We start from the raw sequence: 12,861 nt of genomic DNA, 5'->3' as shown, positions 1-12,861 counted from the left end.
ATTTGAAGAAACTGGGTCATTTTATAAGGCTTTTCACAATCTGAATTTTGCTGGTTATATCCCCGTGGTGTCTTTAACATATTCTTCTGCCCTCTATACTTCTTGCAAATTGATAGTTGGAGCCAGAGACTTGAACAGATTCAGATTTGATTTTGTGGCAAGAATACTTTATAGGTGGCGTGTTGTTATTCTGTCAGTGGATACATCATGTCTGGCTGTTTCATTGTTTGCCTTTGGTTAATTAGGGGGTGAAAATGGTCATATTAAAATTATTCATTCCTTTATTTCTCTTGAGTCTTTTTTTTTCTCCACCATTAGCATTTAAGCATCTCGCTTGGTTGAGAAAAACAACAACCCAGAAAAACTGCTTTTTAACATTTCCATCTGTTTCTAAGATTTTTATTCATGGTACCATCTTTACTTCATCTTCTTGCACTCATCAGCCCATTTGGATGTGGATTTTGCGGTGTTGAACCATGCCCTTACCATTTTACTGAAACCATTCTCATCAAGGTTATCAGTGGGAGCTCTATACTGAATGGAGCAGACCCATTTCAGACCTTATTTTACTTGACAGTTTGGTAACTTTGGGTATTGTTGGTTGCCTCTCCTTGAAATACTTCCTTGGCTTGTGACATATTCTCTCTTCTTTTTACTTTTACCTCTTTAATTCCTTCCTCTTAGCCTCTGTTGTAGACTCTTACGTGTTGGTGTTGCTCTGCCTGGCTCTAGGCTAGGGCTTCTGCTCATTGTACTCTACACATTCTCCATAAGTCATCTCATCCTTTGTCATGGCTTCAGTTATACCGTCTCTTAGCTGGTAAGTACCAGACCTTTTTTATTCCCCCCATAGGTTGGTTATTTTCAGAACTGACTTGGTTGTACAGCTTCTGACTAGAAATCTCACAGGCACCTTGGATTCAGTGTATCTAAAGATGGAATGAGTCACACTTACTTCTTCATCCCCTCACACATAGTTCTACTTAGTTCAACTTATTTCTAATCTAGAAATCTAGAAGTTTTTTGAGTTGACTTGTTGACTGACCTTTTACTCTCACCTTTCTAGTTCTCTTTATTTACTGCTGCTATTCTAGTGTAGATCTCCATCATCTATCACCTTCATTACTGCAAGCCTTCTATCTGGTTTCTTCCTTTCCCGTCCTTATGGTCCATTCTTCACTATATAAATGAGAATGATTTTTCTAAAAAACTTATCTAATGGTTTACCATTGTCCCTAGGATAAATTGTAAAGACCAGAGCTTGTTTTGTGGCCTAGCCTGTGCTTACCTCTTCAGCTTTATCTTTTTAAAAATTTATTTATTCATTCATTCATTCATTTATTTAGTCTGTGTTGGGTCTTCGTTGCTGTGCGTGGGCTTTCTGTAGCTGCTGCGAGTGGGGGCTACTCTTCGTTGTGGTGCGTGGGCTTCTCGTTGCGGTGGCTTCTCTTGTTGCGGAGCACGGGCTCTAGGCGCGCGGGCTTCAATAGTTGTGGCACACAGGCTCAGTAGCTGTGGCTTCCAGGCTGTAGAGCGCAGGCTCAGTAGTTGTGGCGCACAGGCTTAGTTGCTCTGCTGCATGTGGGATCTTCCCGGACCATGTCTCGAACCCGTGTCCCCTGCATTGGCAGGCGGATTCTTAACCACTGTGCCGCTAGGGAAGTCCCAAAATTATTTCTTGATTAAATGCATTGGTTAAGAAGGCATGAGATTGCTAAATGGCTTGTTTACATTATAAGTAATATCAGCTATTCTAAGATCACTAGTAACTAATATTCAGTCTTGAAGGTTACTTCAGTTATGGTTGGAACCTTTGGCTTGTGGACAGTTTCTGAAGTACTTATCTTTGTTACTTTTTTCAGGTAATGCTTCTTTTTGTAAATTAGAAAATTTGTTTTTTTATCATTAATGGAAAATTATTGTCTTCTCTAGAAGTTGTATGTTAATATTCAAAATTTAATAAAATTGATATCAATATATCTAGTAGGTGACATGGTTGTGAGTGGGTAAATTTTAAAATAGTGTTCTTTTGGCTCAGTAAACTATTAAAGATAATTTAAAATTCGTAAAATGACTATTTTAGCATTGATTTTCACAGTAGGTTAAAAAACATCATCTGATACTCATATTACCATCATAGTAATACCTCACCTTTGAAAGTGTATACTGCAAATAATAATTTAGAAATAATTTAAATTCTAAGTGAAAGAAATAATCTTTCTCTCTTTCTTCTTAGGTGGAATGAACCTTACTTGTTGAATATCTCCTGGTTACTCGTTGGATTCACTTGTGGAAGAATCATTTTCCCCTGCGTGGAAGCCACTTAGTGGCATATTTAATTATAAATCCAGGGATTGCAAAGTTTTTTGATTTCCCAAAGGAGGGACATACCACTATATCAAATAAGCTTGACATTACAGCCAAAATGGTGCTGTCCCAGAGACAACGAGATGAACTGTAAGTTTTTCTGTTTTGTGATTTTTAAAAAATCCTCTCATAAAGGACAAAGTAGTAAATTAAAATACAGCTTTGGGAGACATATTCTAAATTAAAACTATTGTTATGAGAGTTCAAATATTGGTTTGGACTATTTGGTCTGATTTTAAAACTGGATCTTATTTTGACATAGTATTATTTACCCATTTGACATAAACGTGTGTATGTTTAAAGCAGAGCAAACAAGTAAGTTAGTTGGGATAAGTTCTATCCTAAGCGTGTCTTAACTATCTTTTGTTTAATAGGAAGGTAGGTGCTTCAAAGCTCTTCAAAATTTTTTTGTCTGGAATCCATGTATTAGAAAAATGAAAGCTTTTTTGTTGTTTTTACTGCTAATGCCTTTCCTTTTTGTCTTACTGTGTTATCTTTTATCATCCAATGGCTATTGTATTTGAACTTTATGAGGTGGCTAGTATAGTTAATGCAAGTGCATTAATGAAAGAAGCATGAAATGATTTGACTACTGCTATTTTATAGTATCTTATAGCATCCCATATTTTATAATATTCTATTTTTGTAGGTGAGGAAATAGGGGGAACATTTAACTTCATGTTCTAGGTATTTAAAAGATTTTCTGGGCTTCCCTGGTGGCGCAGTGGTTGAGAGTCCGCCTGCTGATGCAGGGGACACGGGTTCGTGCCCCGGTCCGGGAAGATACCACGTGCCATGGAGCAGCTGGGTCCGTGAGCCATGGCCGCTGAGCCTGTGCATCCAGAGCCTGTGCTCCGCAACGGGAGAGGCCCGCGTACCACAAAAAAAAATAAATAAATAAAAATAAAGTTATAATAAAAGATTTTCTGTGGGTTTTAAAAAACTTCATTTGGAAATAATTTCAAATCTATAGAGAAGTTGTAAGATTAGTACAAAGAATACTCATACATTTTATCCAAATTCACCTATTGTTATTTTTTACCATTTGCTCTATCATTTGCACTCTAGTTGTGTGTACAGTATTTTTTTTTAATTGGAGTATAATGCTTTAAAATATTGTGTTAGTTTCTGCTGTACAATGAAGTGAATAAGCTATATGTATACCTCCATCTCCTCCCTCTTGGACCTTCCTCCCACGCCCTGCCCATTCCACCCATCTGGGTCATCACAGAGCACCGAGCTGAGCTCCCTGTGCTATATACAGCAGGTTCCCACTAGCTATCTATTTTATACATGGTAGTATATATATGTCAATCCTAATCTCCCAATTCGTCCCACCCTCCCCTTCCCCCCACCCATGTCCACATGTCCGTTCTCTACATCTGCGTCTCTATTCCTTCCCTGGATATAGGTTCATCTGTACCATTTTTCTGGCTTCCACATATATGAGTTAATATACGATATTTGTTTTTCTCTTTCTGACTTACTTCACTCCACAGTATTTTTTTTAAAACCATTTGAGAGTAAGTTGCATGCATGAACGACCTTTCCCCCAGGTACTTCATTGTGCGGTTCCTAAGGATAACTATATTTTTTATAAAACCACAGTACAGTTAGCAGTTTCAGTAAAATTTAACATCGTCACAATACTTTTTATTTAATCTACATCAATTTTGTTAATTGGGCCAATAATGTCCTTTATAGCATTTTTTCCCCCTCTCTGTTACACCATCCAGTCTAGGATTAGGTATATTTATTTGTCATGTCACTTTAGTCTCATTTAACCTGGAACATTTCCTCAACATTTCTTTGTCTTTTATGACATTAATATTTTTGAATAGTCTTTAAAAAAATTCTTTTTATTGAATGAAAGATTCTTTAAATTCTATAGTGCTTTACAATTTTCAGAAGCTTCACACATGAGTTTATATAATCCCATAGTAACCCTTTTTTCCTCCCTACTCCTAAGTTGCCCCTTCCCCACTTCCGTCACCCCACTGGTAACTAACCACTGGCTTGTTCTCTATATCTGTGAGTCTGCTTCTTTTTTGTTTTATCCACTAGTTTTTTGTATTTTTTTTAGATTCCACATATCAGTGATATCATACAGTATTTGTCTTTCTCTATCTGGATTAGGTCACTTAGCATAATGCCCTCCAAGTCCATCCACGTTGCTGCAAATGGCAAGATTTTCTTTCTTTTTTTTTGGCTGAGTAGTATTCCATTGTATATATATCACATCTTCTTTACCCATTCATCTGTTGGCAGACACTTAGGTTGCTTCCATACTTTGGCAATTGTAAGTAATGCTGCTATGAACATTGGGGTGCATGTATCTTTTCAAATTAGTGTTTTTGTTTCTTTCAGTATGTACACAGGAGTAGAATTGCTGGGTCATAAGGTAGCTCTATTTTTTTTTTTGAGAAACCTCCTTACCTTTTTCCACAGTGGCTGCACCAATTTACATTCCCACCAACAGTGTATGAGGGTTCCCTTTTCTTGCCAGCGTTTGTTATTTGTGAGTCTTTTTTTTTTTTTAATAGAGTATTTCTCATTTTATGTTTGTCTGTTTCCTCATGATTAGATCCAGTTTATGCATTCTTGGACAGAATACTACATAAATAATTTTGTATTCTTTTCAGGATATCATATCTAGGGACACAGAATGTCCATTTGTCCCTCAATGATGATGTTAATTTTGATCACTCAGTCTAAATGTCTGATGTCTCCACTATATAGTTGCTTTTATTTCCTTTTCAGCAGATAAGTGGGGAGATATTTTAAGATCATGCAAACATTTTTCTTTCCTGTCGATAATTTCTCTCCTAGATTTAACATCCATTGATGATTCCTGCTTGAATGATTCTATACTACAGTGGTGGCAAAGTGATGATTTTCTAACCCCACTACTCATTCTGTATTTGTTAGCACTCAGCATTTTACTGTAATCAGTGGACCTTCTTTTTCTCCTTTTTATATACTTCTCTTTTCATTATTGGTATTAACTCATGGGTTCTTATATTTTCAGTTATCATTCTTTACTATTGTACTGTTCTGGTGCTTGAATTGTCCCAGATTGTCCCATAGGAGCCTCTTCAGTTGGCTCTTATCTATGCCCCTGTCATTTTTTGTGAGCACCTCCTTACTTTCTAGGATAACAGGATATTCCAAGCTTATTGTTTACCTATCCTGTCTTAACCTTAGAATCAGCTGTTGCTCTAGAAAGCGCTGGTTCCTCTTAGTGGGGAATGGTATTTGAGACCAAGGTATGGGCACTAAGTGTACTCATTACTACTGGGATGTCTTTGCTTCTGGGCCCTTTAAGTAGACAGAACTAGGACATACATGTATGTATTAACACATATACAGACCCCCTAGCTCATATGTGTACTAAAGTTTCTCAGTCTTTGCACAGTTGACGTTTTGCGCCGAATAATTCTTTGCTGTGGGGGCTGTCCTGTACGCTCTTGGTTGTTTAGCAACACCCCTAGCTTCTACCCACTAGGTGCCACAACCAAAAATATCTCCAGATGTTGCCACTGTCCTCTAGGAGGGCTGTCATACTTCCAAAATAGTTTTACTATTTTACATACTACTACAAAAAACAAATCTCCTGGAAAGGGTCCAGAGTTTGTATGCAGTTATCCCCCCATCCATCCTGCCCAAGACTGAGAGTATATAATCAAATACTGTGTTTGTAAGTTACGTGGATTTGTTTTGTACTGTTTTTTCTTCACTCTTCATGTAGTTATATCATTCATTTGAAATACAGTTGGGTTCATGTGTTCTAGTGTTTCAGTTTCTGTGTTTTGCATCACATCCCCTTCCCATCTTCTCTAGTTGCGGCGAGCCGGGGCTACTCTTCCTTGCGGTACACGGACTTAATTGCGATGGCTTCTCTTGTTGCAGAGCACGGGCTCTAGGTGTGCAGGCTTAGTAGTTGTGGCATGCGGGCTTCAGTAGTTGTGGCTCGCGGGCTCTAGAGCACAGGCTCAGTAGTTGTGGCACACAGGCTTAGTTGCTCCGCGGCATGTGGGATCTTCCTAGACCAGGGCTTGGACCCGTGTGCCCTGTGTTGGCAGGTGGATTCTTAACCACTGCACCACCAGGGAAGCCTGCAAATGTACTTTTATAAGCCTACAAATGTACTTTTATATTATTGAAGGCATGTCTGGTTTTTAATCATTCTTGTTTCTAAGTCACTTCAGATCCTTTTCTTCTAGATACCTGTGTGAGCTGACTGCAAGTCATGCTTATTACCCTCATAATCAGGATGAATATTTAAACATGGCCAAGAATAGAGCTTATATATATGTGTGTGTGTGTGTGTGTGTATATATAAATTTATTTATTTTTGGCTGCGTTGGGTCTTTGTTGCTGCACACGGGCTTTCTCTAGTTGCCGCGAGCGGGGGCTACTCTTTGTTGCAGTGCGCGGGCTTCTCATTGTGATGGCTTCTCTTGTTGTGGTAGGCCCGCGGGCTTCAGTAGTTGTGGCTCACAGGCTCTAGAGCGCAGGCTCAGTAGTTGTGGCGCATGGGCTTAGTTGCTCCGCGGCATGTGGGATCTTCCCGGACCAGGGCTCGAACCCATGTCCCCTGCATTGGCAGGTGAATTCTTAACCACTGCGCCACCGGGGAAGGCCCAAGAATAGAGCTTGTAATTTGGCTAAAAATCAGTTGAGAAGGGGAGAACCTGATTTCAGGTGGCCAAGTTTTTATAGAATTTGAGATAAGAATTGACTTAAAAGGGCTCATCAAGCAAAAAAAAATTGTCTTACAGATCTAAATGTAATTTTGGGAAGTAGATTTAGTGTCTTCCAATTTTTAGTAAGGAAATAAAATGAAGGGATTTGCTTTTTCTCCTGTTTTTGAAAATGATGTGCACATATATTTACTCTGATAGCAAGAAACAAATGTTTATGTACCTCTTACAAGTAAGATATTTTTTGGCACCTCTGTTAGCCTTTGTAACATTTTAGCATTTCTGAAGGTTGGATAGCAGTTAGGCTATAAAATTCTTTGAGGTGTTTTTGGAAAAGAAATGAAATTAATTTTAACAAACTTGAAACAGGTAATTTGTGATTCAGCTCAGCAAATGTGTATTGCCTGCCTTCTGTGTTCTTACTACTCTAGGGCATATAAACATGAATAATAACATGAAAACATTTTTGTGGTTATGACAAACATCTTTATTTTATAGATAAATCGAGGATGGGAGAAATTAAAATTATCCAATTTTGTGACACTAATAGAGGCAGTTTTCTGACTTTAAGTTCACTATTCATTAAACAAAATTCCATTACCAAAATTAATATATGTCAAAAGTAAACATAACCCCCTACTTTCTCAGTCCCACTTTCCAGAAGTGTCCACCATCACCTCTGTATATTATAATTTTTCCACATATTTTCATGTTTTTACAAAAATTACATGAACATCTGTTTTTCCTTAAGAGTTATAGAATTATACTTTACAACCTGTTTTTAATACTTTTTGTCACCCTTTCTTTGAGTTTGGAAATGGTACTATCTGTTGTTAGTTCATCTAATAGCTACGTATAGCAAAATAAACTTATACCTCTATTTTTTTTTTTTTTCGCGATATGTGGGCCTCTCACTGTTGTGGCCTCTCCCTCCGCGGGGCACAGGCTCCGGATGCGCAGGCTCAGCGGCCATGGCTCACGGGGCCAGCCCCTCCACGGCACGTGGGATCTTCCCGGACCGGGGCACGAACCCGCGTCCCCTGCATCGGCAGGCGGACTCTCAACCACTGCGCCACCAGGGAAGCCGTCTATTGTTTTTTTTAATCAAATTTTACACATTGATTTCCCCCTATGAAAGATGAAGGAAGTCTGTTACTTTTATGTTGTCCTGGTTGATAATATTTGTACTGTTTGATTTGATGTTCACCCCTAGTTCCTTTGTGCCACAACTTTCCCATTCTTGTATTTTTTAACAGCTGTAATGAAGTATAATTGATATACAAGTAACTGTACCTATTTAATGTGTACAATTTGATGAGTTTGGACCATTCTTGTATTCTTTTTTTTTTTTTTTTTTTTTTTTTGCGTGGTACGCGGGCCTCTCACTGTTGTGGCCTCTCCCATTGCGGAGCACAGGCTCCGGACGCGCAGGCTCAGCGGCGGCCATGGCTCATGGGCCTAGCTGCTCCGCGGCATGTGGGATCTTCCCGGACCAGGGCATGAACCCATGTTCCCTGCATCAGCAGGCAGACTCTCAACCACTGTGCCACCAGGGAAGCCCCTGTATTCTTATTTTGATTCCTCTATTGTTGGGTAGATTTTGTCATTATGTACCTTTTTGAAGATGGACTCATAAGTAGACCTCTGTGGGTCTTTGCATGCTAGAGACTAATTTTTTCTTGCTCCCAAAATGAATGACAAATGAAAAGTGAACAATTTTTAGATTACACATTTTTCCCAATCAGAGTTATAAATATTAAGGAAAAAAAAATTGCCATGCATTAGACTGCAAAGAAAATCTCAAATTCCAAAAAAGCAGAAATCACGTAGGGCTCACTTGCTGACCATAATGCAATAAAAATATAAATTAATAGCAAAAGGAGAGAAAAGAGAAATCTATTCATGTGAACATTTAAAAATATACTTCTAAATAACTGTGGAATAAAGAGAGAAAAATAAAACTTAGGAAGTGAAGAAATCAGTAATAGTGAGGGTACTCACCTCAGGGATATGGCCTACATAGCATACAGAAAACTAGATGGTCTTTACTCTTAAGAAAAAAGAAAACAAAGATGAGAAATGAACATTCAATTCAAGAAAAAAGGAAAATAAGGTTAAAGGAAGCAGAGGGAAGGAATTAATAATAAGAGCAGAAATTAATGAAATAGAAAATATAACTTGGTAACTTGTTTGGTAAAATTAAAAACTAGCTTTAAAAATAGACAAAACTGGGGCTTCCCTGGTGGCACAGTGGTTAAGAATCCACCTGCCAATGCAGGGGACACGGGTTCGAGCCCTGGTCCAGAAAGTATCCCACATGCTGCGGAGCAACTAAGCCCGTGCGCCACAACTACTGAGCCTGCACTCTAGAGCCTGTGAGCCACAACTACTGAAGCCCACATGCCTAGAGCCCGTGCTCTGCAACAAGAGAAGCCACCGCAATGAGAAGCCTGCGCGCCGCAACGAAGAGTAGCTCCCACTCACCACAACTAAAGAATGCCTGCGCGCGGCAACAAAGACCCAACGCAGCCAAAAATTAATAAAAATAATTGATAGTAGGGGAAATTGCAGTGGGGCTGGGAGAATATGGGAATGCTGCACTACCTACTCAATTTGTTTCTGTAAATCTAAAACTGTTCTAAAAAATAAAGTCTAAAAAAAGGATGTTACAGAGTATGTAAATATGAAAAGGTTTTTTAAAAAATAGACAAAACTGAAAGAAAAAAGACACAAATGAACAATATAGTAATGAAAAAGGCAGCATAAAATGAACTCGGGATTTTCAAAATTATGAGAATGTTCTATCCTATTAGATTTGAAAATCTAAATGACCTGAGTGATTTTCTAGGAAAATATATATGATAAAATTTGTTCAGGAAGAGGTGGAAAACTTGAATAATTGACTGTAGAGGAAATGGTAAAAATAGTTACAGATATCAAGTCCAGACGATTTTCAAGCCTAGACTTTCTGTCAAGTCTTTAAGGACCAGTAACTTCCCAGATTATGTTGTCTATTCCAGAACATAGAAAAAGGTGGAAAACTTAGGAGCTCATTTTTTAAGGGTAGATAGAATAACCCTGATAGCGACACCAGGCAAAAGGAAAATAACAGCGAACATTACACACTAATTTTTTACGTGAACTCAGATATAAAGATACTAAATAATATAACAACTGAATCCAGTAGCATATGAGAAAAGTTAATCATGGCCAAGTATGATTTATCCCAGGAATGCAAAGATTTTTCAATATTTAGAAACCTGTTAGTGTAATTACTATATTAATAAATAGGAGAAAAAAATGTGATCAATCCAGGAAATACAGAAATAGTATTTTTAATAATCCTGATTGTTAGAAGTTTCTGAGAAAATAAGGAATAGGATATTTTCTTAACATGATTAAGGCTTGTTGCCAGAAATTTACAGCAAACATTAGAAATATCAAGTGCATTTCCATTAAAGTCTAGAAGAAGTTCAGAATTCCTACGTTCCTGCTACCATTTAAACTTTATTTGAGATTCTAGGCAATGCAGTGAGGCAACAAAAAGAATTAGATAAAACTACAGGAAAGGAAGAGACCAAATATATTTGTAGGTGATAGCATCTACGTAGGAAATCCAACAGAATCAACTATAGAATGATTGGGTTTAGTATGGTGGCCATAAACAAGATGGCATTCAAAAATAAATTGTTTTTGTTATCAGGTAATATAGTAGAAAAGATTACTTTGCCCTGTTTCTAGTGAAAAATGTGAATAATGGGAAGGTGTCAGAACTTTCATATTATTAATAAAATTAAATAGAATCCCAATCAAAATCCAAACAGAATTTTTCATGAACTTGACCAGCTTGATTTGAAACGTCATCTGGAAGAGAAAAATGGTTATGAAAAAATTATAAAGGATTAATGAGAAAGCAACTAATTGTACCAGATATCCAAACATTAATACAAAGGTGGTAAGTAAAATATTTGTGGACTAGGCAAATAGGTTAAGGGGACAGATAAAGTTCAGAGACAGGCCCATTTATCCATAGAAATTAAGCGTGTGGTAAAAGTGCCTTTTCACATCAATAGAGAAAAGATGTACTGTTCAGCAAATAGTGTTAGTACAGCACATTGTTAAGATAAACTTGAATTCAGATGAAGTAAAAGCCCAAATGTTGTTAAACACATAAAAATTACAGTGTAGAGGACTTACCTGGTGGCACAGTGGTCGAGAATCCGCCTGCCAGTGCAGGGGACAGGGGTTCAAACCCTGGTCTGGGAAGATCCCACATGCCATGGAGCAACTAAGGCCATGTGCCACAACTACTAAGCCTGCACTCTAGAGCCTGCGAGCCACAACTGCTGAGCCTGCATGCCACAACTACTGAAGCCCGCGCGCCTAGAGCCCGTGCTCCGCAACAAGAGAAGCCACTGCAATGAGAAGTCCGTGCACCGCAACGAAGAGTAGTCCCAGCTTGCTGCAACTAGAGAAAGTCTGCACACAGCAACGAAGACACAACGCAGCCATAAATAAATAAATAAATAAATAATTGTGGTATAGAAATGGTAGAAGAAAATATAGCCTTTTGGTAGGAAAAGACTTCCTAAAGATACCAAATGTGGAAAACAAAAGAAGTGGTAAATCTGACTATATCGAATTATAAAATTTTTATAAGAAGGAAGACCTAAAACAAAATTAAAATACAAGCGACCTGCTGTGGAAAATATCTGCAACACATATAACAACGGAATGGCATCTAGAGTATATAAAGAAGTCCTAAAAATTGATTAAAAAATTATCACAAACTACCAGTAGAAAAAAGAAAAAATATTACTAAGGCCATTCACAAACAAAACAAATTTTAAAATTGGCCAGTAAACATGTGACATAGTATTTAACATCTGTAAACAAAACAAGATACAGTTTGTTCTTTAAACAATTGTCCAAAATGAAAATGATGACAACCTTGGCTAGCAAGGGTGAAGGGAAATGGCTTCTCTCAGGTACCGGATGGATGTATACATTGTTATAATTTCTTTAAAGGTCAGTTTGACAGTATCTTTTAAAATATGTTCTTTGATTTAACAGTTTTCTTTATAAAGAGCTCTTTTTAGCACATATGCAAATATTTCTGTATGGATAGCTGTGTAAAATTATGTATGTTTATTGCATTGTTTTCAGTGGTAAGAAACTGGTAACAACCTAAAACGGTCTATCATTAGGGGTATGTCAAATATAGTACATCCATTCTATGGGATACTGTATATCAGCTTAAAAATGTGGTATATTTATGTGTATCTACACATAAAGAGGTGTAAAATCTATTGTTCAGTCAAATAATCTGGTTGTTAAATAAGATGGTATGATACGTTTCTGGTAAACACCCACACACACAACTATGCATTTCTTTTGTGCCTATATCTGTGTAGATGCACAGATAAAGGCCTGAAAGGATATACACTAAACTGTGAACAGTGGTTACCTCTGAAGAGAAGAATGAAATTGGATAAAGGTAGAACGAAGATTTCTGACAGTATTGTTTCAGTATTTTAGAAAGCAAATATATTTACTTTTTGTGTAAATAAAATAAAAATTTAATGGATTTTCTTTTAAACAAAAAAACTATAGATAATTAATATTCTCTGGCATTATAGGTTGCAATAGAGAAGCTTTAGGTCAGCCTGTTTCTCCTTGCTTTTCTGCCTAGGGTATCCATAGTATTTGTTCACTTATCTTCATGTTCACCAAGGTAGGTTTTGGATATTCTGTATTTTAAGAACATTTGCTCTTATTATATCAGTATTTG

General features: G+C 37.4%; 1 protein-coding gene across 5 annotated transcripts in view; it reads left to right on the top strand.

The window, feature by feature from the left end:
- Nucleotides 1-12,861, top strand: part of PAFAH1B1 (platelet activating factor acetylhydrolase 1b regulatory subunit 1) — a 74,309-nt gene that overhangs the window by 29,321 nt on the left and 32,127 nt on the right. For all 5 annotated transcript variants that reach the window (XM_060134513.1, XM_060134514.1, XM_060134517.1 and 2 more), the window contains one exon: nucleotides 2,237-2,457. In XM_060134513.1, the coding sequence (XP_059990496.1) occupies nucleotides 2,426-2,457 (32 nt within the window). In that variant the 5' untranslated portion in view covers nucleotides 2,237-2,425. The remainder of the gene's footprint in view (nucleotides 1-2,236; nucleotides 2,458-12,861) is intronic.

The sequence above is a fragment of the Lagenorhynchus albirostris genome, chromosome 20 (genome assembly GCF_949774975.1).
Source record: "Lagenorhynchus albirostris chromosome 20, mLagAlb1.1, whole genome shotgun sequence".
Classification (NCBI taxonomy): Eukaryota; Metazoa; Chordata; class Mammalia; order Artiodactyla; family Delphinidae; genus Lagenorhynchus; species Lagenorhynchus albirostris.
This window is presented reverse-complemented; position numbering and strand designations above follow the sequence as displayed.